Here is a 27,199-nt window from a genome sequence, read left to right as displayed (position 1 = left end):
TGAGTTAGATCCAGAGAGCCGCCTTGGCAGACAGCCTGGAGCCAGGCATGGCTGCTTGCCTTTCAAACAGCAGGTGCAGCTATTAAAAGCTGCTGCCCCGTCAAGGAATGCAGCGTGTTGCACAAGGAATGGCTGGCAGTAGAGCATTTAAATGCATCCATGCCTTCGTTTCTGGAAGTCGGGCAGAGCACGGGGCTGTGTTGGCTGCAGTACTGAGTGCTTTTTTCTGCACTAGGCCTACAGCAGAGAAATAACAGGCCTTGAAGATCAAGTCAGCAGGTAGATGACTCCACACTGCAGCCCTTCACCATCTTGTGATAATGGAACTGGGGCAGGTTTAGGGATGTTATAAAGCAGGCTGAGCAGAGGATGAGCGCGTGAGCCATTCCTTGCACTTTTGTCTGGTGTGTGGGTGAGTGCATTTTCATTTCCCCCTTGTGATTACGAGCTACTTCCATGCTGCTGCCTACCAGAGTTTAATTTCACAAAGCAGCGCCATTGGCCACATGCGGTGGGCCAATCTTTCCCTCATTCCTTCCTGTTACTCTAAGCGGAGATGCAGATTTGAGCTCTTACCTCGCTGCGTGTCGCTTTTTGTGTTTTTTTTCCATTCACACTTCTGTTCTACCCAGTAAGAAATGATCAGCTGCTAGCTTTTCACATTATATAGATTACTAGGGTTTGGGCCAGGCTGCAGTGAGAAGTGGAGGGAGAGGTTTCTTGCCTGCTGCGAGATTTAGCTGTGCTTGGCTGCCTGCTGTTAGACTCTTGAGGGAATCGTCTTTAAGCAAGAGTAGTTTCTGAAAGGCTCATTCTGAAACATTTTTGCAAGCTTCTAACAATTCAAGCCTGACGTATATGAAGGAAATATATCCCACGTACGTGTGATCTGTCTCCCAAGCCAAATGTTTAGTTGACCATACTAAGGCAGCAGACCACCACCAAGTTGCTGGAGGAGGCAACCACTGGGGGGCGGGGAGTGGTTTTGACTTCTCTGCTTCTGCTGTCAGTTTACCAGGGGCTTTTGGTTGGCCACTGTATGAAACCAGATGCTGGATGAGTGGGATCACTGGTCTAGTCTGGCAGGGTCTTGCAAGTCCAAGATTTCTTTAATTGGGTAGCAGAATTAATAGTAGTAGTAGTATTCCTTGCATTTTTTCCAATTGGTTGCGAGAATCTGTAGGGCAAGGAAGTGAAAACACTCCATATGTGGCCATGGGGCTTACAAAGTGAGTGGAAGAGGGTAACTCACAGGTTTGGGATCATACCTATGAGCTCTTTAGCATGCAATTCTGCTTACAAACTCTCGCTTTCACCTTTACGAGCTGTACTAGCTTGTCAGGTCTCCTCCTCCTCTCATGCTTTTCCAAACCAGTTCAGTTGTGCAATCGCACAGCTCTGGAAATCCCATCTTGACTGAGCAAACGAAATGACTCAGCATAGATGGACTATGATTACAACATTATGAATTTGTAACAAGGCAAGCCCACTCCCCTCTACCCAGCTTCCGCAATCCATACAATGCATAATGTTTGGAGAAGTATCCAAGAGAATCTAAGCAACAGTTAAGTGGAAATGGTTGCATACAGCTATTTTCCCACCCACTGGAAATTTGGAGGCCAGATTGGGGCTGGTAGGTAGCTGCTGAGAGCCCTGTGGTCTTAGGAAGACTTGCCACTGTGTCATCGCAGTGACCACCTTTGCCCCTTCTCTCCAAAGGGAAGGAGTGGGCCCCTTTAGAAGGACTGCCCCACAGGGCTTTGTTCTGGCATGGATGCTGCTACTTCTAGGTAAAGGTAGTGATTGCTTTCTTCCCTCCCCTTGCTGAATAAGTGGTAGGAGGTGCACCAAGCTGACCCTTGTTCAACAACTGGCAGCTGCCACCCAGAGGCGAGGGCAGGTGAGCGAGAGAGGTGGGCACTTCTAGCTGATGAGCAAACAAAACAAGGAACACTAGAAGCTGCCCTCTATCAAGACTGTTGTCTGACTACTTGGACTGTGGTAGGAACTTGTAGCAGGAAGGAGAGGGGCTCTCAGCTGGGTTCCAAGCATGCTGGCAGAGTGCATCCAGGCTGCTACCTTTTCTTGTTCTGGTCTGTAATAGTCACTGGCAGCAGGAAGGAAACAGGCTGTCAGCTGGAGTGAGATCCCTACACATTGGAAGAGTGGGTTCACATTGTCACCTCTTCTCTTTTTGGTCTATGACAGCATCTGTTAGCAGGAAGGAAATGGGCATTCAGCTGGAATGGGACTCAGGTATGCTGGAAGAATGCCTGGTTGCCCCCTCTTCTTCTCCAGGCCTTGATGGCCATAGCTGGGAGGTTGTTCTTAATAACATTCCACATTTTATTTTATTTGCAGCAAATGTGACTTACAAAAGCTATTTTGTACAGGTCTAAAAAGCAGAGCTCTAAAAGAGAGAAGTCACTTCCTACATGTCTTTTTTAAAAAGTTATTTCCCATTTATTTACACAGAGAGACTACAGAGCTTCGCAACTAGTTGGCAAGATAGAGCCTTGGGAAGGGAGTTGCTTTTGGGGAACTGATACTGCTTAAAAGACCAGTGGTTCCTGGTCATTGTCTTCCCACAGGGTCCTAGTATAGCTGAACAGCTGTTCCTCCAAACACCACAGTTTTCTCTTAACTTTGTAAACAGCTGCCTTCAGGGAAAATGGGTAGTGCAAAACATACCACACTTTCTCAGTTCCATCTCCCCTCTTTCATAATCCTTTGATACTGAAATAAGAGCTGGTGTGGTATAGTAGTTAGAGGGCTTGACTTTGACAGAGGCCCGAGTTGAAATCCCGACTCTGCTATGAAGTTCACTGGCTGATGCTGGACCAGTCCCTAGCTCTGATCCTAACCTACTTCACAAGGTTGTTGTGAAGACAAAATGGCAGTTTTTTTGTGTGTCATAATTTATTAAAATGTATATTAATCTATGGTGATGTTGGAAAGTGTCTTCAAGTCATAGCTGACCCTGCTGGGGTTTTCCAGGCAAGAGACTAACAAGAGGTGGTTTGCCATTGCCTGCCTCTGCATAGTGATCCTGGTCTTCCTTGGAAGTCTCCCGTTCAATTACTAATCAAGGCTGACCCTGCTTAGCATCAGAGATCTGACGAGAGCTGGCTTGACTGGGATATCCAGGTCAGAGTATATTAATCTATACAAAGTATAAATTGTTATCAGTAAAGGATCATCTTGAAATAATTCCTAATCATCTTTCATACGCTATTAAAATAGTTATATCAAAATTTTCAAATTACTCTATAATTTTTTCTATGTTGAGTCATCTGTTTCCATATATGAACATTTCTTACAACTGCAAACTAATCACATTATAGCATAGTAGTTAAGTGGATGGATTGTGAATCAGCACTCTGTTGGTTCGAATCCAATTACTGCCAGGAGCTCAGTAGGTGGCCTTGGGTAAGTCCCTCAGCCTCAGCTCCCCAGCTGTATTGTGGGGATAATAATGACACTGACTTTATTCATGGCTTTGACTGGGGCACCAATCTGTCTATAAGAGCGGTATGTAAATGCAATTTTTAGTTTTATTACTGTTGTTATTAAACAGTCTTTTACTGGGCATGGAGGCTGGGTGTAAACCAGAGTTGTACCTATAATATAATTTAATTCAAAGTCTCATAATCCAGTTGATATCTTGTCTCATATTTTAGTAAAAACTATTTTGGTATCTGAGAAACTTGAAACCGAATACCAGCAATAATTATATTTGACATCATTTCCTAGAAATTGCTAGCTTGTGGACACTTCCACTGCATGTGATATAAAACTATGTATTTTCAGTATTGCAATGCCAGTATTTCCCCTTATGTTTGTAAAGATTTATTTGCTTGTCTACTTGAAGGAATGAGTTCCATAGGAGCCACCTAATCTGGTTAGAGGAAGAGTAGGGCAAAAATGAGATGAATAGACTATCTACAAGGAAGTTGTTAAAAAACAACTTATGCCACATGCTTGTCTGCATGAATGTGTCTGGCGTCTGAAAAATGAAATCCTGCCCTCAAGTCATCATTGACTTATGGTGACCCCTGGTGGGATTTTCATGGCAAGAGACTAACTGGCTTCTAATTGGGTCCAAATCCATGGTAAAGTCTGAATGTAATAAACTTTTCTGCTGTTTCTCTTCTCTATGCTAAAGAAGTTACTGTCTTAGATTTCACAGTCGGACTCAATAAATTATCTCAGTCTGGGTCATAAACCACCTAGGCAGCTATGAAGACTTTGCTGCCAAAGTGGTAAAACTCTGCAAGCTTGGAAGGAATACTGAGAATCTGGATAGAGCAAGCATAAGCTTTTATGGCCTACTTTTTCAGATACAATGAGTGGATCTTCACTACATTTATGTAGGAAGTCTGGGGGAGGGGGAACCCAGGGGCATAAGCAGGCCATGAAATACAAGGAATACATGGTTAAAATATGATATAAAATAAGAGGAAAATGCTGTGACCCATCCAGGGCTTTTTTTCTGAGAAAAGAGGTAGTAGAACTCAAGACCACACAATGACATCACTTTGGGTTAGCTGGAACAAGAGGGGAGTTTTTTAAAGTTTAAATTGCCCTTGGTGAAAATGGTCACATGGCCGGTGGCACTGCCCCCTGATCTCCAGACAGAGGGGAGCTTAGATTGCCCTCTGTGCAGCGGCGCGCAGGGCAATCTAAACTCCCCTCTGTCTGGAGATCAGGGGGCGGAGCCACTGGCCATGTGACCATTTTTAAGAGGTGCCGGAACTCTGTTCCATCACGTTCCCACTGAAAAAAAAACAACCCGGACCTGTCACTGTTTGCAGTGACAGCAGCCCTGAGCAAGTCTCTTCACAGCCCTACTCCAGTCTATTCAGTGGGGCTTACTTCCAAGAAAATGTTCTCAAATTGCACTGTAACACAGCTATCCTTCCTGTGAGGGTAGGTAAGGAGGAGAGCAATTGGTCCAAGGTTTCTCAGTAAGCTTCTTGACTGTTGGGGAATTTAAGCCCAAATCTCCCTAGTTGTAATACAGGGCTCTAACCACGATGGCCTACCTTGAAGTACAGAGGGGGCCTCTCTGCGGATACGATGTGCTGAGATGTTTCTAAATAAAACAAAAGTGGCCTTAAAAGGGACACTCTTGCCCAAAGGAAGCCAAACCCAGCTGTGCCGCTACTGGAACCTTTCACTGTTTAAGGAAGTGAGGAGCGCATACTGACACTTTTGGCCTCTTGCCTAGAAGGCGAAACATCTGCTACAAAAGGGACAGAAGTTTCAATGCCGAAACGGGCTGAAGAGCCTGGAAGGCAGTGAGTCATTTACCTGAGAGCCCCACTCCCTCTTTCCCCACAGCTTCTTCCTGCTGTTACGTTTGGGAAATGAATTCCACATTGCAAGGAGGGAGGCCTGGGATTCCCCAGTGCTTATTCTGTACCCGGTTCTGTGGTGCTTCCAGAGTCCTCGTCTCTCCACAAAGGTAAGGCGTTTTTCCATGTTATGCTCTCTCCACTCATCCCCTGGGGGGGTCCGTCCTTTGTGAAGCTCTACAGAGACTTTCTGGAAAAACCTGTTGAGCTCTTAAGTTGTCAGGGGAGCAGAAGTTCTCCTCAGCCAACGAATCCCGTAGAACAGGAAAAGATAACCAGCTGGCAGACGAACACTCTTGCCTCTGTGAATGAGGCAAAGCAATGAGACTTCTGTTCGATTCTCTGCAGCCGTGTTGTACAGGAGAGGGGTGTTGGGAATTTGTGTGTGTTTTCTTTGCTCTTGTTAAGGCGACACACTTTCCCACTCACTGTACCGGTTGCTGACATGACTTGTGAAACAATGAATAGCATGGAGAAAATGAACTGAGTTCAGTGACTTTTTTCTTCCTCCTTGCTATGAAAACCACAATCCTACAGTCCTGGCTACAGTCCCCCAGTTCTGGCTGTGGAGGTGTTCCTTAATCTTGGCATAATGCCATCAGGAACTTACACCCCCATGGGGTTGCCAGCCTCCAGGTAGTGGCTGGAGATCTCCTGGAATGACAACTGGTCTCCAGGTCACAGAGATAAGTTCACCTGGAGAAAATGGCTACTTTTGGGGGTGGACTCTATGGAATTATGCCATGCCAAGGTCTTTTCCCTCCCCAAACCTCACTTTCTCCAGGTTTCACCTGCTAGATCTCCAGGAATTTCCCAACTTGGAGCTGGCAACCCTACAGCCCCATCATAGCCATGTAGGTAGGGGAGCAGGTGAGGGGGCCATTGGGAGTGTTTGGCTCTCCATTGCATTCAGTGTGGTATAGTGTGTCGGGTTAGGACTGCAGATACCTGCGTTCAAATTCCCAGTCAGCCCTGAAGCTTATTGAGTGAGCAATAGACACCTTAGGTATAATGACCACATTGAAATTAAGGGGAGCTATGCAACAGCCAGTCCTTGTACCACTCCCACTAAATTAAATACCCAGGAGAAGTTCCCAATGAATAACTTTTTTTCTTCCTGGAATGAGTGAAAGGGATAGCAGCTAGCTACTGTGTGGTATAAGGTAAGGGCTGCCTTCCATATGATCAGCATTACTTCTTTGATACCAGATCTGAAATGGATTTGGGCAAAATGATTCTATCACCAGAAAATTCGCTTACCTCGAATTTCCTTACCAGGATGAGGATGTATACTCAACAGCAATTAATGGTCCGGATGTGCTAATTTTACTTTGACTTTTTTTTGCTGGGGGGTGGGGTGGAATTTGAATTGTGCTGTAGGATGCTGGGGATGTGGGTGTAGTCAGGGAAATTGCTACATGCAGTGTGGAACTGCCAACTTATCTGTGGGTTTTGGAGAGAAGTTTGTGCATACTGAAAACAACTGCAGTTCTAAGTTGCACAAGCCTTACCAAAATATATTCTGAAGTATATAGAACCTCAAACTGGATCACTGAAAACAGATTCTGAGGTCTCGCCTAACTGCAGAACTAATGAAAAAGTAAGCATCCACTTTCAATACCCCAATAAACAGATGATGTAGCTGTTTTAGCCAACTATGAAATGATTTATTATCAGAGACACCTATGAATGGATTTATACTGGGACTTTTGCAGTGCAATCCTAAGTGGAGTTACTCTAGAATAAGCCTATTGATTTCAATGTGCTTAGACTGGAGTAACTCTTCTTAGGATTGCACTAACAAAATTTATGGTAGAGTATGAGCTTTTGTGAGTCACAGCTCACTTCTTCAGATACTCTGTGCGCTGTGACTCACAAAATCTCATACCCCACCACAAATTTTGTTAGTCTGATAGGTGTTACTGGACTCTTGCTCTTTTCTACTGCTACAGACAGACTAACGCCCATCTTGATCTAGGATTGCACGGTTGGTCATCTTAAACATAAAGGTAGTCCCCTGTGCAAGCACCGAGTCATTACTGACCCATGGGGAGACGTCGCATCATGATGTTTTCTTGGCAGACTTCTGTTACAGGGTGGTTTGCCATTGCCTTCCTCAGTCATCTACACTTTATCCCCAGGAAACTGGGTACTCATTTTACCTATCTCAGAAGGATGGAAGGCTGAGTCAACCTTGAGCTGGCTATTTGAACCCGGCTTCCGCTAGGATTGAACTCAGGTTGTCGTGAGCAGAGCTTGGGCTGCAGTAATGCCACTTACCACTCTGCCCCACGGGTTCATCTTACTCAGAAATATTAACATAACCATTTAAAATCACCAATAACTAGGAAAATTGACCTTTTACAAGGAGAAACCTATTTTCATGAAATCTATCACACTTTTGTTCCCTTCTCCGTTGCCCTGTTTTCTTCCTTTTTTATGTTTTGGCCACTTCATTTACATTTTGTTATAAATTACACGCTTTAAAATTTTTAAGCATGTTAGAGCCAAAGAACAGATCTTTAATAGTAACACTTATGTGTCTAGTACATAAAATATTTATCCCATTCTTCTTCCAATCAGTAAACATTGCAGAGCTGGGACTGAAACTGGCTTTTCCAGACCCTAGTCTGATAGTCTAAGTACAACACAACCCTGGCTGTGAACATAGCTTCAGCTGTGATAGGATCTGAAGAAATGTTGTCTTAAAGTATAGCAAAGGGTAAAAGGAAGGAAGAGGCATGCAGAGATGAAAGTATGATATGAAAATGAGAGCCAGAATGGAATAGTGGTTACAGTATCAGACAAGGGTATTAGAGATCCAGATTAAAATCTCTACTCTGCCATCAAAGCTCACTGAGTAACCTTGGGGCAGTTGTTCTGTCTCTCAGTCTAAATTTACATCACAGGGTTATTATTGTGAAGACAAAATAGAGGAAGGGAGAACAGTGTTGTAAGTTGCTTTGGGTCCCCATTGGGAAGGAATGCAGAGTATCAATTATGATGATGATGTATTTATAGTCAGCCTTTCTCACAGAGATCCAGGGTAGACTGCACAGTGCAAGTGATGATACAATACAGGATATTCACTGAACAAAGTATAACGGTTAACAACAGGACATTCAGTGAAAGAGGCACAAGAGATAAGGTAGCAGAAAATTTGAAAAATAAGCATAAAGTTGAGTGCACAGATGAAATCTTTCTGAAACAAAGCATAACTAATTTACATGACATGTTTAGCAAGATGGAAACTGCTTAGTAGGTGCATGTCTACATCAACAGATAGTCCCCAGCAGAGCGGCGTATAGTCCCTGTCCCTACCAAGGCATCTCTCTAAGATATTTCTTATGACACAGCCCTATAATTTGAGTAGAAAGCCCTCCTGAATCATTCAGTTTGGCATAGTTTGCAGAAAGCCAGGAGAGTGGGAGCTTTCCTGACCACCTCAGGCAGGCCATTCCATAAGGTGGGGGCCACCACAGAGAAAGCATGTGTGCAGGTAGCCGTTGACTAACGATTAACCGATGGCATAATGCAATACATAGCTCAAAATGGGAAAATAGGCTGTGGGGCCAGAGAGGAATACAGTGTATTCCAGCCCCATTCTCTGTCCTTTGGGAGACTAACCAACTCTTTCATGCAAACTGCACATGCAACATGTTTCCCCCCACCATCGTGAAGATGACTAACTCCCCACCCACCCCCTTTTAAAAAACAAGTTCTGTTCCCCTCCCACCATCTCCATAAAGCTTGCAAAATATCTCCCCTCATACTGGTTCCTTTTTTGCCTCCTCCTGTCCACTGCCAGTATTCCTGCTTACACCCTCCCATTCCATTAACTCATCAGTGCCACCTAGGTATTGTACAACTCTTTCACACGCTTAAGCAGTGGCGTGATGCAACGAGAGGATGCTAACCCGCCAGAATGTGCAGGATGACCCAGATCAGAGAGAAATTGCTACAACGAACTCGCACGATGACTCAGAGTCAGATTTGCCATATGTGCGTGCCACAGACCTCACGAATGTAGTCGGATGGAGAGACGGTGGGTGGGAACTATGTAACAGCTCTTAGCCATCCTCCACGAGTGATGCCAGTAATGCATGAACTAGGATTGACATAATTTTGACGCGTACGTAATGGAACAGAATAGCAAAATGGAAATAGCATACTGGACCCCAAGGAACAATTCAGCAAATGTGGCTATCAAACAGCTAGGAGGATCTGTTTTTAGATATATATTTTTTAAGTTCATCACTGCCATGCACATAGAATTCTATGTACGTCTATGTATTCGTTACATTTTCTTATTTTGCCTTTTGTTTGTGGTTGATTCCTCCTCCTTTTTAACATCACAATGGTCCTGAGAGGAGGATTGGCCCAAGGTCACAGCTCTTCCAATGCTTTTACCACTATACTTCACTAACTCTCATGGCTAAGGGATTCCCTGTAAAACACATGCTGCTCTTTATCTTTTTCAGCAGAGAAAAGGCATGTTTTGACCTGTGTGGTACAGCGCACTGGCTCTCCTCCAAGCAATAAATACGTTGGGTCTGGAACCTTGCATCTCAAATTGCTGAGATTATTGTAGTTTCAGTTCCTCATTCTGAAACCTTCTGGACTTAATGGATTATGCAGCTAGGCTTGCAGGTCTCCTTGTTTCCACCTAGGTCCATGAAGCTTGAACTATGAATGACTTATCACATTACTTATACTAAACGAGACTCTTGGTCTTTACGGCCAGCAGTGTCTATTCAGACTGGCAGTGGCTCCCCAAGGTCTCAAGCAGAGGTCTTTCACATTATCTACTGCCAGATTCTTTAACTGGAGATGTTGGGGATTGAACCTGGGACCTTCTGCATGCCAAGCAGATGCTTGGCCTCTGAGCCATGGGCCCTCCCCCTCTGTAGCGAGCCTCCACAGCTACACATTCCCACCACCACCAATTCTGACAATGTTCTCTGGGCTTATTTGGCAGTATGGGATCCAGCACAGCTAATTCACTCCAGAGTCCCATTCCTTTCTGATATTTGCTTAGGAAGCCCTGAGCGCTTTCACATATGATGATAATAACTTGGCACTTATATGGTGCTTTATACAGTATTCAAGACTCAGAAATCCTGACCAAATCCCTATGTGGAGAAATGTCTTCCACCCTAAAAATCACATCAATATTCCAAAAATTGGGAATGTGCTCTTGTCTAAGAACTGGAGCCCATCTGCACAGCTGTAACACAAGTGCATATAGATGCAAATGGCTCTTGCTGGAGTGAGACAAAAAGTTTACCATTTAACAGATTGCTAGATTGTCACACCTAAAGAAAAGGCGAAAGGCTAGAATGTATTTTCTTCCTTTAGAGGCAGGAAGATCAGAACTGATCCCAGAGGGGACAGACTCCCAAGAGGAGACACTCAGGACATAAAAGTATCGGTCTGAGCAAGGATAAAAAGAAACAGTGAAAACACAAACTCTAACTCTAAACTTATCCTAAATGATGTTAAATTAGGATCTGCTAGTATCTCTTGAAGTTGCAGAAGTTAACATTTCTCCATCGCCTTGGTTTACAGAGTTTGGTACTTCTCATTGGCCCTCGACACATGGTCAAGGTGGAGTTCCTAGGCAGAGGTTTAGTCCTTGAGGCTTTTGCCTGTCCAAGGAAGATGAACAAAGAGAATCGCTTCTTTTTTGTGTCACTCCGGCCAGAGCCATTTGCATCTATATGCACTTGTGTTACAGCTCTGAACTTGCCAGCTGTGAATTTGCAGATGGGCTCCTGTTCATAGACAACAGCACATTCCCAATTTTTGGAACATTGATGTGATTTTTAGGGTGGAGGGCATTTCTCCACACAGGGATTTTGTCAAGATTCCTGAGGCTTGAACACTCTATAAAGCGTCATATACGTGCCAAGGTATTATCATCTTATGTGAAAATGATCATGTTCTCAGGGCCTCCTAAGCAAATATCAGAGAGGGATGGGACCTCTCTCTACAGACAATGTATGCTCTTTTTATTTGTTTATTAAACTTTTTAATATTTTGAATGCTTGAATCCCAATCTCTGTAGACACACCATGCCTATTTGGCCCCGGTTTCCAAAGAGTGGTAAAGGGGAGGGTCAGCAGTTGAGTTCACCATGCCTGAAATACTAAAATTGGATAGACTGTCCCCATGCTAGCTAGTACGAACAAAGCAGGAGATATGGCAATTAGATGCAGCATTTAAGTGGTGGAGCAGAGAAAGAGTGCTAGATGTACAAATCTGTCTACTGACAGATACTCTTTCAGTGGTTAGTATCCAGATAGGATTTGGTACCCCCAGGAGCAAAGAAAAGGGCAGAGGTTCCAGGCAGAAATCCAGGATCGCTGCTAGGCTCCTTGGACCCATGGAATGGGACTTGTGAGACCCTCACACCCTGTACAGCTCCTCTTCAAAGAAAATTATTTCTTTACAAGATCAGAATAAAGGTCCATCTCATCCAGCTCCAACAGTGGCTAGCTAGATACTCTGGAAAGCTATGAGGAGTGGCACATTTCTTTGATTATTTATTAAAATATTAATATTCAGCTCTTCCAAAACAGTTTGATGACCAACAAAACATTAAAATGTTCATAATAAAATAATCAGATCTCAACAAAACCAGGGTAGCATCTCCATAATCCCTTAATGCAGAAATCATACATCTAATCCCCAAGTTGGTTCCAGAATGCAGGTCAAAGAATCCACTCAAAGAGGCCACCCAGGGATACTGCAGAGGTTGCTTTGCAAAAAAACCAGGAACTAGAAAGACATTTTTTTAAAGTGAGGTCTATGAATGTAAATATGCAAACATCACAAAAAACTGTGCAAAAAAGTTTTATTTTTAATTTAAGTCTTGTTCAAGGGGAAGGGGAAACAAAGCATGTAACAGATTTGGGGAGAAGGAAAGTGAACAAAAGAGGGGTGCAGGGAAGGAACTTATGCACTGGGAGGAGGAAGGAGATCACATAGTGGGAGGGGTGGGGGCAGAGCAAGAGAACCAGCAAGGAGACTGTTCCTGAATGCCCCCCTCCCCAGCTTTGCACCAGCTTAACATGCAATTGAAAGCAGAGGAAAATAAAGATTGGGTGCCTAAACTGGTAGGAGCACATAATGAAGATGCCCATTTCCCAGCCCCACCCCCCTCTGTTATTCCCGTTCTGGTTGCTGAGATTTCTGCAACAAAAGCATGAGGCAGGTATGCCCTTTCTCAATGGGCACACATTGACATTTCGAGAAGTTAGCTCGAAACTGGTGGAGTCAGTGAATGGCTCTAGATTCTCGGGGCTGATTGACCTTCCAGTTGCAAAGAGCTGGCCAGGAGCAAAGCAGTGCCAGAACTCAGATGGCTTTTTGTGGTTTTGTAATCTCTATTTACTGAAGTTATTAGATTAATGACACCAATAATGCACTCTGCTTTAATGGCAGGCCGAATCTCGGTGAGGCATTTCAGGAACAAGCCTGTTGATGAGTATCTCGTAGCTTACGGCGGCTTCTCCACCCTTTGTGGTAAATTTGCCATTCTCACTTCCTCGGTCATGATGTCACTTGCTTCCTCATTTCCAGGTGCTTCTTGCTGCATCCTTCTCATTTCTGGTTTCCTGGGCGAAGAGCTTGCAGTCAGAGGCTAGCAGAGATATCACCCACAACCTAAAATACAACTTACTTATCCATGTAATCCTTCCATTGTGGTTTGACCAAAGTCTGGACTCAGCAGAGAATCTCCAGCCTCCAGATTCTGGTAAGTGGAAATTGTTCTAAGGATGTAATTTATAGTGTGTTCTACTGGTATCTGATGCTCTATTCTGCAGAAGCTTCTGCTCTTAACCGGTGTGTACATATGAAGCAGGAATCAGATCTTTGGTCTGTCTAGTCTAGTATTGTCTCCTTTGACTGAAGGTGGCTTTCCAGGATCTTGGGCAGAGAAAGGTCTTTCCCAGCACCTGGTCCTAGAAATCCTTTAACTCGAGATGCTAGTGACTGAACCTGGGGATTTCTGTATGCAAAATACACGGTCTACCACTGTTACTCTTCAACCCTGTCCATGGAGTGAATTTAATTTTGCTGGGCGTCCTGCTTCCTTCTCAATTCCCAACACGGAACAGATGCTACCTATGACTTCTTCTGACTTGAGGAATGAAAATTAGGATCCTTTGTTAAGAGGAGTGGCCATTTCATCTTCCTTAGTCTCCAGGATGGTTGATTTCTAGTAACTGGCAATGGCAGAACTAGAGAAGAATGTGCCATCAGATTGCAACAGACTTGTGGTGGTAACCCCAACCATGAGGTGTTCAAGGCAAGAGATGAGCAGAGGTGGCTTTGCCATTGCTGTCCTCTATGTAGCAACCCTAGTCTTCTCTGGTGGTCTCCCATCCAAGTACTGACTGTGGCCAAACCTGCTTAGCTCCCAGACCATGATGAGCTTGGGCCAAATTGGGCTGTTCTGGCTGCTATAATGGAACTAAGAGTAACACATAGCCAGGAATGGGTGTAACAGATTCTTTGCAATGGTAGATTTAATTGATACTCAAAATATTTCCAACCAGGTCTTTTAACTGAGTCATTTGAACACTTTGATCCCATGGGTAGGGTCCTATGCTTCTCTTCCCGTAACAACAGAGCCTTCCTCTGGCTTAAAGAGCCCTGCTGTGACTGACAAGGGGCATGTCCTGTCCGAGCAGGACTCCTTGTGCCAGCAGAAGGCTGTGTTACTAGCAGAATCCTTCTCATTATATAGATCTACTGTTCTTGAATGGGATAGCCCAGGTGGAAATAAATGGTGGGCTAAATAGAAGAAGGCAACAAACAGGATTGTGTGGGGAATGGAAATGTAACCATGGGGGGGGGGGGGGGTGAGACCTGCTTCTGGATCTGCTTGCTGCAAGAGGCAAAGCATGTCCTTAACCCACCCCCACTCTCTACCCCGTTCCCCTTTTGTGTGGTGCGCATGGATAGAGCACTTCCGCATACTCTCCGACAGCTCTCAGAGCCAACCAAATGCTCTTGCGATAGCCTTGCGCGCTTCTTGCGACACTCCCATTGTCACTTCAGAGGTTGCTGTGCAAGCTCCTTGCCCTGCTACATGCACCCCTCCTCTGCTGTAACTTTTCCTGCCCCATCTTCTGAAGCAAAGTCTTAGCATATGTATGTAGCCTGCCATTCAAGCCTTATGTTTTAAACTTGTTTTTAATCTATATTTGTGCACATTTATTATAAATACTTTCTAAATATATTTTATTTTAGGTTATAACTTGACTCCCCTATTTTGTTCCCTTGCTTGTTTGGGTTGAGTTTGTGGGGACCTTTCCCCACACCCCCTTTTTCTTCTTTGTTGATGTCAAAAGCTCAACATTATGTCAGACAAAACCCTGCCTTTCTGGGAGGAGAGCACACATTTGGGATTAGTGGATCCCTGACCATTGGAACCGATGCCTCTTGCACGCCTCTTCCAACTCTTTTAAGTCTATTCTCCTGACAGACAGAGATGCAATTTGGCAAAAGCCAGATACTAAAATGTTAACATGTTTGCAAAGTCAAATGCTTTATATGTCCCATCAGAGGTAACCAGGGTACATTTGGAGGCTGGGCTTTTTTTCTGGGAAAAGAGGTGGTGGAACTCAGTGGCATAGTGTGGTTTGCCAGCACCTGGGGCAACTCCTGGCAGGAGGTGGCACCCCTGGTACCACATACATGCGCACAAAGCGTGTGCACGCTCCCAGGACCATGTGATGACATCACTTCCGAGAAGTGATGTCATCGCACAAGGCGTGGCTGTCCCCCAGCAGTGCTCCAGCGATTTGGGCCCACTTGCCTCCCTCCCCCTTACCTAGCAGTCCTCTGGCACAGCCGCCTGCACCACCACCTCCAGCTTGGCACACTCCTCAGCCAGCAGCCACTGCAGGAGGGTCAGCCCAGCACCCAGCAAGCCGCCCATCCTGTCAGCACAACAGGTGGCACGGGTGGCCTCCCGTGGACTCAGCGCAGGCTCTCCTTGTAGGGTTGCCAGCCTCCAGATGGTGGCTAGAGATCTTCTGGAATTACAACTGATCTCCAGGCCATAGAGATCAGTTCCCCTGGAGAAAAGGGCTGCTTTGGAGGGTGGGCTCCGTGACATTATACCCTGCTGTGGTCCTTCTCTTCCCCAAATCCTGTCCTCTCCATGCTCCCCCCTCAAATGTCCAGGCATTTTCCAACCTGGAGCTGGCAACCTTAACTCTATGGCATTATACCTTGCTGAAGTCCCTCTCCTCTCCTCTCCTCTCCTCCCCAAACCGTACCCTTTCCCGTGGGGCAGGCAAGCAGAAAGGAAGGCAAGCAAACCACGGCTGGAGTTATCTCTCCAGGTGAGATCTGCGGGGAGTGCAGGGAACAAGGAAGGGATGGGTGGATTTGCTGGCTGGTTGGCTGGCTGGCTGGGGACAGCATCCACAATGTCAGTTGCGCTCTGGCCCTAGCAAGCCAATGAGCTCAGGTTGCCTGGGTGCAGAGCTGGAGTGGAGGAACACCGGGAAGGGGAAGTGCCAGCGCCTGGTCACTGTGCCCCGGAAAGGAAATTTCCTGCACTGACTGGCTACACTTGTTGCTTTGCTGCCCAGCACACCTTCACAAGCAGGGAAGGCTCCCTTCTGCCTCCGGCCAGGGGGGAAGCACTCGAGGAAGCAGCGGTAGAGGCAACCCCTCCCCAGCAAGCTGGGGCACGGGGCCCAGTCCTGTTTTGCCACTGCTGAGGCTCAGCATGCTGTGAAAGAGCTGGGTGCCTTGGGCTGCATGTGGAGAGGAAACTTGATTGGGAAGGGGAGCACCAGACACGTGATTACTTTTGAGAGGTCCCGGAACTCCATTCCACCATGTTCCAGAAGAAAAAAAACCCTGCTTGGAGGGCTTACTATACAGCAGCCTTGTTAAATCTGAGCAAGTATGCATCTGCTCAGTACTTGAATGGGACACCTCCTAGGAATCCTATGTAAACTCACATGGAGTCTTGCAATGGAAAAAAGTGGAATATGAAAGTGATATATTATATAGCTAAGTGAGTCATATCTGATATCAGCTAAGCAGTGCTTGAACAATGAAAAACTGGGGACAAAGGCTGCATATTAAACTGGCAATGCAGGAGTTACACCCTTCAACAGACTTAGAAGGGTGCTTAAGACTGCAGTGTAAGAGACCTTCAATAAAATTCCCTCTCCCTCATGTGTCCACTTGCGTAATACTGGGCAAACTACTGGTTTCTCAACATCAGTTCCTCATCCGTAAAACTGGAATAATGGTGTTTGTTTTATTATAATTGAGAAAATAAAACACGGTTGATTATTCTGGGCAGCCTGTTCTAACCGACATCTCTAGCAGCATCCAGACTCCAAGCACCTGAACTTCTCAAGCAGTATAGTTGGAGTGAATTTTGGAATTCACAGTCAAGGGTGAGCAGAATCTAGCTCTCTCGCATTCAAGGCTTCCTCCTCCAGGTCCCCCAGATTCCTACTGCAAGACTTTCAGAGATGGAGACTTAAGGATGGACTGTGTCACTTTCCTGGGAGTAAGTTGCATTGATCTGTCCTTAGAAGGATTCTGTGTAGACCTTTGGGATTGCACTGCAAGTGTATTGTGGCCTTTTAGGGTTAAAAGAAATTAGCGTTTTTAATAAGCTAATAAAAGTGGGAGAGTGGGTTGGATCAGAGCCATGTGGGAGGGAGGAAGAGGGGGGCTTAACACTTTCCTCTCCATGCAAGTCCCCTGATCAGAACTAGCCTTCCTGGGCCATTAGCCTTGAAAGGAAAAAGACAGGCAGACCTGTCTTTTTCCCCCTTGGAGGGCTAACAACGGTGTGGGAAGAGAACCAGTTTCAATGGGTGAATCTGCATTTGGGGGAAAGTCTTAAATTCCTTCTTCTCCCCTCCTGCTTTGTGGTCCCAGTCTGCATTTGGTCCCATGTGGATTTTAAAAATGCTGAACAGATCAGTCACAGATTTCACTGCATCTTGTCTAGTTAGTTTGACCTTAGGTATGGTAAAATAGTTTAAGAAAGAGGTGACTGTTTTTAAATGCTGGACATGGCCAGCTCTATAGTGAGGTGAAGCGGCGGCCTCAGGTGGCAAATTTAGGAGGCAGCAGCCTCTGCCTCCACCCCTGCCTTGACCCTCTCCCCTCCCTCATTCCCTCCCACCCAGGAGCAGCATCCCCTTCTCTCCCCACATTTAAACAAATATTCCTGCAAGAGTTTGGAGAGTTCTACTGGTCATGCAGAGTTTGATGTACTGTGTTTGAAGATGCCCGGGGAATGGAGGGGCGGCACATTAGCTGCTCCAGATAGAGGCAGTGGGAATAAGAGATGTGGGGGAGGCAGATGCAGGAGATGTACAGTTCCGGGGTGGTAGTGGTAGCTGTTGTTGAGCCACTGCTGATACTCTTTTTTAGTGAAGGACCCCTCTGCAGTTATGCTTTTTTGGCAGTTATGTTACCAAATCTTTGACTGATTACTCAACAAATGGGTACAGCTTATGTGGGCTGAATAGCAGATCATGAGTCCTCTTTGTGGTATAAGTTGTCCTTTCAATGAGAACTTTCACTTCCCTCCAAGAAGACACTTAGTGGAAGCATCAACGAAGCTGCAAATGTCAAAAGGCTCCGCCTCCCCCCTTCCAGAGAAAAAGTAGATGATAAAAGGGGGAAAAAAAAACAGAACTGGAGGGGGCGTCACTCCCCTCCCTTAGGAAACCGGCCAAAGCCGTCCCTTGGGAAGCCTGCCAAAGCCCATCGCAGGCTATTCGCTCGTTTTCTTTATTTCAGCACAGCCTTTTCATAAACATATCGCATGACTTTTGCTGCCATCCATGTTGCTTGTATCGATTTTATTTAGAAAAAGTGTTTATATTCAAACTCACTGACCATTGTAAGAGGAAGCGGTGCTAAAAATAAAAGTACGCAAAACAAGGTAACAGTGATTACGATGAGTGAATGACTACCCATGTTTGGTTACTCATTCTGTATGATTTCTTTTATTCTTTTTTTAGGGTACGAAGAACAGAGACTTACATGATCCACTTTAAAAGAACACCATGACTACCACAGTGATGTCCAAAGAGGGCAAACAAAATACTTCGTTCCTTGGTGTCCATAATCAGGAGGAATGCCATGTGGATTCTGAGTTCAGATATATCCTGTTTACTGCCTACTACAGCATCATCTTCATTCTGGGTTTCATAGCTAACATCTATGTATTGTGGATTTTCAGTCGAGTATACGCTACGAAGAAATTAAACGAAATAAAAATATTCATGGTCAACTTGACCACAGCCGACCTGCTCTTCCTGGCCACACTGCCGATGTGGATTGTATACTACCACAACAAGGGGGACTGGATCATGCCCAACTTTTTGTGTAATGTGGGCGGCTACTTATTTTTTGTCAACACTTACTGCTCGGTCGCCTTCTTGGGAGTCATAACATACAATCGGTTCCAAGCAGTAACTAAGCCCATTACAGCTGCTCAATCCACCACAAGAAGAAGGGGCATCTACGTGACTCTAGCCATCTGGGTACTGATAGGTGTTCCAGCCATGTACTTCCTTGTTGATGATGGCATTACTAAAGAAAATATTAAGGGACACTCTTATAGACGGTGTTTCGAACGCTACGACACCTCTGGTGACACCTCTGGTGTCCTTGGCTTCCATGTGGTCATATGCGTTTGTTTCTTCATCACCTTCCTGGTTGTCTTGGTGTGCAATGCACTGATTATCCGGACACTGTTGTCCCAACCCGTACAGGCTCGGAAGAGTGCCCATGTCAGGCAAAGGGCACTTTGGATGGTGTGCACAGTTTTGGCTGTGTTCATCATTTGCTTTGTGCCCCACCACGTTCTGGACTTGCCTTGGACCTTGATGGTTCTTCGGAAATGGAACTTGAGCAGCCCAACACAGCAGAAAGTGAATGACCTCCACCAGGTGACCCTGCTCCTCCTGGGTGCCAACTGTGTTCTGGATCCGGTCATCTACTGTTTCCTCACCAAAAAGTTTAGGAAACACCTTTCTGAGAATTTGAAAAACATAAAAGACAGTCGCAAGTGTTCCAGGCAAACAACAGAGACGGGAGTGGAGGGCATGGTGCCTCTGGAAAATTGCATACAGAACTCCATCAAGCCATAAATACCACTGCCACCTACAAAGCAGCAGGTCTTTTGGTATGCTTATTCAGTCCCAAGCATAGGCTGGTGGGCAGCAACACTAACCAGATATATTCAAGTTGCCAGGACTTCCCTAGAAGTAGCTGCAGGAACTGTGGAACATTTAGGGTAATTCATGAGACATACAGTGTCTCAGGACTCGGAGCACTGTAGGAACCACAGGGTACCTCTACCAAGTTATCATCTGTTACTGTTGTGATAGGAAAACATGGGCCAAGTCTGGCATTTTAAATGACGAGCATTACATTTGTGCTTTGGATCAGTATGCAGCGACAGTATGTTTGGAAATTAACCTCACCCTTCCATCTAGAAGATACTTGAATTTTATACCATTAATACCATAGTTGAATTAATGGCCATGGGTTTCATTTTTCATAATCTGTGCAGGAATTCACCATTGCAAAAAGGGAGCAGCACTGCAGTCTTAACTGGCCATAGACTTTTAGCCCCAAACTCCTACTTTTTGAGGACGCGTCTTTTGCAGGGGGCTTATCTATGAGGTCCACGAATGGTTTTGACAGCCCACATCGTACAAATAGCTCAGTCATTAGAACCATCCTGTGATGCAGGTAAAGCTGAGAGCGACTGACCCAAGGTAATTCAGTGAGATTTCTCCCAGATCCTATTTCAGCACTCTAACCACTACACAACTCTGCTTCTCTTGCTGTATATGTAATGCATATATTGGTTGGCCATTGAAAGAAGGATGAGGTTCATCAGTGCAGGAAGAGATCAGTCTTTGCTAATCAGCCAAACATGGGCTGGCCTGTCTTAGCAACAGGGACTTTCCACCAGCTCCATAATTCTTATCTATCTTGTGTGTTCTTAAGGTCACTTTTGCCTCATTGTCTCAGACACTCATATATTGCTTTGAATGCTTTTATAAGAAAATGCTGCTCCTAGGGGATGAGGAACTCTCAGGAATAGGGGAAGGCAAAGTGGGGTCCTGCAGCATAAATCATGCCTTCTAATGCTGGTGAAAAGCAATCTTTGGTTCCCACATTTGAACTATCAACAGGTGGACAGAAAAGAAGGTCAGGCAGGATCCAAGAACCAGAGTAGTCCAGGTGGAGAAACCGAAAGGGTGGGAAACACTGGATGATGCAATGCACAGGAAAAGGTCAAGATTCGTATTCAAGAAAGAACTTAACACGGCAAGCCAGGTGGCGCAAGGGTGCCAGAGGAACTTGTTTGCTAATTTGGTCACAGAAATCTTCATCTAACCCTTTGGTGTTAAAAATGGAAGAATTTTGATACATGGCAGGAAGCAAATGGCTTGAGATTTTTTTTGCTATTTTGTAGCTTTTTTTTGCAAATAAATTTTGTTATTTGCTATGGCTGTGCTGAAGAAATAAAGTATTGATTGATTGATTTGCAAATAAAAATATTTATGGAATACACCTAGCCATCAACAAAAGCGTAACATCCAAATCATAGGATATCATTGTCCCACTATATACTGTGTTGGTCAGGCCCCACCTGGAGTATTGTGAGCAGTTCTAGAGGCCTCACTTCAAAAAGGACGTAGACAAATTGGAACAGGTGCAGAGGAGAGCAGCCAGGATGGTCTGGAGACCAAGCTCTACGAGGAAGGACGGAGGGTCCTGGGAATGTTTGGTCTGGAGAAGAGGGGGTTGAGGGGAGACATGATTGCTCTCTTTAAGTATCTAAAAAGTTGTCAGTTAGGGGAGAGAAGGGAGCTGTTCCTGTTGGCAACAAAGGGTAGGACTTGAAATGTTTAAACTACAGGAGGGAACATGCCACCTGGATGTTAGGGAAAACTGCATGTTGAGAATAATTTGGAAGTAGAATCAGCTGCTTAGGGACGTGGTGGGTTCCCCCTTACTGGCAGTCTTCAAGGAGTGGATGGATGAATACTTGTTGGGGATGCTTTAGGTTGTTCTTGCATCAGGCAGAAAACTGGACTAGATGGTCTGTAAGGCCACTTCTGATTATATGATTTTATCATCTAAATGCTTACCAAGAATTCAAATCACAAGTGCAGATCTTTCAGTCTTCTTGCACCAGTGTTTGGATATGCATGTTAATTCAATCCCCTTAAGCAACACCCTGGATTTATCACTGCCTTAAACCAGGGCTACAACTAGGGTTCCCTGGCACCACCAGGGCTTTGAAGGCGGTGAAATGGGCAGGAATGACACTGATGCATCACCCAATGAAATCCCCCCCCTTCCTCCCACTGGCATGGATGCCAAGGGTAGGTGAACCTCTGGGAGTAGGGTTGCCAACTCCAGACTGAAATTCCTGGAGGGGAAGCCTGGGGAGACCAGTGCTTGGGGAAGGACCTCAGCAGGGATGTGATACCATAGAGTCCCCCATCCAAAGCTATAATTTTCTTCAGGTGAACTGATCTGTGTTGTCTGGAGATCAGCTCTAATTCCAGATCTCCAAGCTCCACCTGGAGGTTGGCAAGCCTAGCTAGGAAGATATTTTGCCCCAACGGTAAGCCTAGCCCTAGCTGCAACAATGAACACGTGTACTTCAAAGTAAATCTTATTGTAACCAATGGACCTTACAATTAAACACTGTAAAAAATTCTAATAAATTCAGTGGCACTTATATCTGATGGAATGCATTGTGGATTGTGTTGCAGGGCAGTAACAGAGAAACTCAGATTCTATTTTAATTTCAGCCAGGAGTGCAGTAGATTGGGAAAAAAAACCTTTTCCAATAGTTACCCATTCATTTTTTGGTGAATCCTAGGCTAAGAGCGTGCATTTAAGGCTAAGATTGCCGATTGCCATGTTTATGTATTAAAAAAACCCCAAATTCCAAAACTAACAAGATAATACATTTTTATTAGAACCAAGTGGTCACAGAGCAGTGAGCAAGCTTTCATGAGCTCCAGAACTCTTCATCAATATGAATGTTCCACACACACACAAAGAAAGGAGGAAGAAAAATGTTTTGGGTCATGATGAGGCTCCAGGTTTTCACCCTGTAACCTTCTTGAAATAAAAACCAGATAAAGTTGCAAACGTAACTTGATTAGACGTTGGTGGGTGCAAGATTTTATGACATGCAATAGGTACCTGGGATACAGAAACCCTAAGGGCTGAAATTCTAAACTTATCCCCTTTGGGAAATGTCCCATTAAAAACAGCTGTACTTCTTTTAAAGTAAAACATGGCAAAGACCTGGCTGCAAGACAGATCTAGGCTACTTGGGGTGAAAAAGTGATGCATTGAGACAGAACTGCTTGCACTGCCCGGAAACACTGTCACTGCTTTAATATTTATTGTGCTAAGTTTCCAGAGCACAACTTTTCCTTGTTCTTAAGTTTGGCAGACACCATATGAATTGGTGTCTTGCATGAATTCTGCTGCTTTTTGGCTTTGTTTTTTGAATTTTGTAATCTTTTTTCTAATTTGCACAATCATATGTAGTATGCTGTTTTATTGTTTTTATTAGATGAATTATACTGTTTTCTTGCATTATCTAATTCAGTAATCCGCCTTGAATTTCAACAAGAAAGGAAGACTATAAATTAAACAGTAAATAGATACCAACTTCCAGTATTACAATTGATCTCCACATGACAGAGATTAGTTCTCCTGGAGCAAATGGCTGCTTTGGAGGGTAGACTCTATGGCACTATACCCTGCTGAGGTTCCTCCCCAGATCCTAACCTTCCCAAGCTTCACCCCCAAATTTCCAGGAATTTTCCAACCTGAGGTTGGCAACAGCTGTTTCCTCCTACCTTATCAGTAATCACTTTACTAAGATAGTCAAACAAGCCTGAATTCTTTTGAACCACACTCCCAAAGGCTTTTGAATGACCTAGACAGGAGCTCCTGGCATGGCTGTGAAGTAAATTCCATTCTCCATCGTAAGGTTCAGCAAAATCAAGAAACTTGTCAATTTCCTCCTTCCCCCAGCTTCCTCTTCCCTTGTTTAATGACTAAGGTAACCCAGAATAGGCAATATGACAAATAAATGTACAAGTCAACACTGCTTTAGCATTCATATGCAGCCTGGCAGTCCTCAAAAAGAAGGCCACAAAAGCTACATCAGCACTCTGCTTGTTCTGCCCCAACCCCAGCTTTTATCTTCCATAGATGAGAGGGCCGTCAAAAAGGGGTGAAATGGTGGAAATCCCACCACTGACACAACTCATTATGGACACTGCTACCCACGATAGCCTCTCTCTGGCTCTAGAGAGGCAGTTTGGTGTAGTAGTTAAGAGTGCGGGACTCTAATTTGGAGAACCAGGTTTGATTCCTCACTCCTCCGCTTGAAGCCAGTGGGTGACCTTGGGTCAGTCACAGCTTCTCGGAGCTCTCTCAGCTGCATCCACCTCACAGGGTGTTTGTCATGAGGATAACAACATACTTTATTTATTTATTTTATTTATTTATTTATTCAATTTATATACCGCCCATCCCAGGGGCTCTGGGCGGTGAACAGTTAAAATTGATAAAAACAAAAACTAAAATCAATATACAAATAATAAAACAAATTAACAAGGTGCAGTGGTGGGGAGAACCTTCCCCACCCCAAAGGTGGGAGGCCGACATGGCACCGCCCCCTTCAATCACCAAACGCCTGGCGGAACAGCTCTGTCTTACAGGCCCGGCGGAACGATAATATGTCCCGCTGGGCCCGGGTTTCCATTGACAGAGCGTTCCACCAGGCTGGGGCCAGGACTGAAAAAGCCCTGGCCCTGGTTGAAGCGAGGCGGGCTTCCTTAGGGCCGGGGACCACAAGTAAATATTTATTCGCTGATCGGAGCGATCTCCGGGGAACGTACAGGGAGAGGCGGTCCCGAAGATATGCCGGTCCCAACCCACTCAGGGCTTTAAAGGTAAGAACCAACACTTTGAACCTGATTCGGAATTCAACTGGAAGCCAGTGCAGCTGGCGCAGGACAGGTGTGATGTGTGACTGGTAAGGTATACCAGTCAGGACCCGTGCCGCCGCATTCTGGACCAGTTGTAGTTTCCGGATCAGGCCCAGGGGTAGCCCAGCGTAGAGTGAGTTACAGTAATCTAGCCTGGAGGTGACCGTTGCATGGATCACTGTAGCCAGGTCCTGGGGCGTCAGGTAGGGGGCAAGTTGCCTGATCTGACGAAGATGGAAAAATGCAGACTTGGCAACCGCCGTGACCTGGGCCTCCATCGATAGGGAGGCATCCAGGAACACACCCAGACTCTTTACCACTGGCAAAGTTGCCAGTGGTGTCCCATCCAGGGCAGGGAGCTGGATCCCAACATCTGGCAGCCCCCGTCCCAGCTGCAGGACCTCCGTCTTCACTGGGTTCAATTTCAGCCTGCTCTGTTTCAACCATGCCGTCACAGCCTCCAAAGCTCTGGCCAGATTGTCTGGGGCCGTGTCTGGCCGGCCGTCCATCAACAGAAAAAGTTGGGTGTCATCCGCGTATTGATGACAACCCAGCCCAAACCTCCGCACCAACTGGGCGAGGGGGCGCATATAGATGTTAAATAACATTGGGGAGAGTATCGCCCCTTGGGGAACCCCGCACACCAAAGGGTGACGGGCCGATAGATCTCCCCCGAGCGCCACCCTCTGTCCCCGACCCTGGAGAAAGGAGACCAGCCACTGTAAGACTGTCCCCCTAATCCCCACGTCGGCAAGGCGGCTGGCCAACAAATCATAGTCAACCGTGTCAAACGCTGCTGTGAGATCAAGTAACACAAGCAGCGCTGACCCGCCTCGATCCAGATGCCTGCGAAGGTCGTCTGTGAGGGCAACCAAGGCTGTCTCCATCCCATGGCCAGGACGGAAGCCAGACTGGAATGGGTCCAGGACTAGAGCATCATTCAGGAATTCCTGCAGTTGTACCGCCACCGCCCGCTCAATCACCTTGCCCAGGAACGGGAGGTTCGACACTGGGCGGTAACTGGACGGGTCGGTGGGGTCCAAAGATGGTTTTTTCAGGAGGGGCCGCACTACCGCCTCCTTTAACACTCCTGGAAAAACCCCAGAGCTCAGGGAGATGTTAACAATGGCCTCCAGATGGTCCCGTAGCCCCTCTGAGCTGGCCTTCACCAGCCAGGATGGGCAGGGGTCCAGAGGACAGGTGGTTGGCCTCATCCCCTGCAGGATCCTGTCAACATCGTCCTGAGAGAGCAGGCTGAAATGGTCTAATACGGACCCAGAAGACGGCCAAGGGGTCTCCAGTTCCCTTACTGTATCAACAGTGGGTGGCAGGCCACGGCGAAGGGACAAGATTTTACCCGCAAAATAGCTCGCAAAAGCCTCGCAGCCAATAGTTGAATTAAGAATTTGGTGGTCTCCCTGAGAGAGGGAGACCAAGGACCGAACTGTTTGAAATAATTGAGCCGGGCGTGAGCTAGCGGATGCAATGGAAGCAGCAAAGAAATCCCTCTTTGCTGCTTTCACTGCCACCTCATAGGCTTTCATAAACGTCCTATAAGATGTTCTTGCCTCTTCGTCGCGCCCCCGCCTCCACACTCGCTCTAGTCGTCTCAGAGACCGCTTCATCTGGCGAAGCTCCTCGGTAAACCAAGGAGCTACCCGTTTGCGGGCTCGGAGAGGACGGCAGGGGGCAATAGCGTCGATGGCTTCAGAAAGACGGCCATGCCAATCATCCACCAGCTCATCTAACGTACTGCCAGGGGGCATCGGATCCCGCAGAGCCGCCTGGAAACCAATTGGATCCATAAGCCTCCGCGGGCGAGCGTAAATCCGCTCACTGCCCACCCGGGAAAGGAGCGGCATGCTCAGACGAGCCTTCAGAACAAAGTGATCTGACCATGGCACTGCATCATAGGCATCCAGGACCACCATCATCCCTGCCCCAAAAATCAAATCCAGCGTGTGACCTGCTTGATGCGTGGGAGCCGAAACAAACTGGGAGAGTCCTAGGGCCGCCATGGAGGACACCAGGTCAATGGCCTGCATGGAGGCATCGTCGTCAGCATGGACGTTGAAATCCCCGAGAACCAAAAGTTTCGGGAATTCCAAGGCCCAGCTGGCCACCGCCTCCAAGAGACCAGACAGGGAAGATGCAGGTGCAGTAGGCGGTCGGTACACCACGCATATTGCCAACCTCTCCTCGGCGTCCAACACTAGGCCCACACAATCAATGCCAGTAATTTTTGGGGTGGGGAGTGGTCTGAAGGAGAAAGACTCCCGAATGAGCAAAGCCACGCCTCCCCCCCGACCACTTGTCCGGGACTGGTGGAGGACCGTATAACCTGGGGGGGCTAGTTCTTTCAAAACGACCGTCTCGCCCTCCCTCACCCATGTCTCGGTCACGCAAGCCAGGTCCACTTTGTAAACCACTCTGAGTAGGCATTAAGTTGTCTTGAAGGACGGTATATAAATCATTATTATTAGACAGTATCGCACTGGCCAATCACCACTGCTTACTGATCAAATCAGATTCTATCTTGTGGGAACTGCTCATCTTCAAGAGACTCTGGTAAAAACCATGCATTGCTGAATACTGAGCAACTATTGTTCTAGTTTTGGCTCTGCTTGTTCCAGGGCTGTCTTAATGTCCCAGTCCACCCCTGGTAACAGACCCTTTCAGATGTTCTAAAGAGGTGGAATGAGTTTTGGGGGGAGGATGGGATTGTGGAAACAGGCTCTTGACCTACACACATCCCCATGCATGGCACCTGTACAAGCTCAG

General features: G+C 46.1%; 1 protein-coding gene across 1 annotated transcript; it reads left to right on the top strand.

The window, feature by feature from the left end:
• The first annotated feature begins 5,347 nt into the window (after positions 1–5,347).
• On the top strand, positions 5,348–20,976 carry PTAFR (platelet activating factor receptor). The gene is made up of 3 exons (XM_054998721.1): positions 5,348–5,467; positions 12,942–13,116; positions 18,386–20,976. Exon 3 carries the CDS (start codon positions 18,431–18,433, stop codon positions 19,517–19,519), a length of 1,089 nt encoding a protein of 362 aa, XP_054854696.1. The 5' UTR covers positions 5,348–5,467; positions 12,942–13,116; positions 18,386–18,430; the 3' UTR covers positions 19,520–20,976.
• The last annotated feature ends 6,223 nt before the right edge of the window (positions 20,977–27,199 follow it).

The sequence above is a fragment of the Eublepharis macularius genome, chromosome 15 (genome assembly GCF_028583425.1).
Source record: "Eublepharis macularius isolate TG4126 chromosome 15, MPM_Emac_v1.0, whole genome shotgun sequence".
Classification (NCBI taxonomy): domain Eukaryota; kingdom Metazoa; phylum Chordata; class Lepidosauria; order Squamata; family Eublepharidae; genus Eublepharis; species Eublepharis macularius.
This window is presented reverse-complemented; position numbering and strand designations above follow the sequence as displayed.

Coding starts and splice junctions, on each gene's coding strand:
- PTAFR (XM_054998721.1), top strand. CDS start 18,431: ATGACTACCACAGTGATGTCCAAAGAGGGCAAACAAAATACTTCGTTC.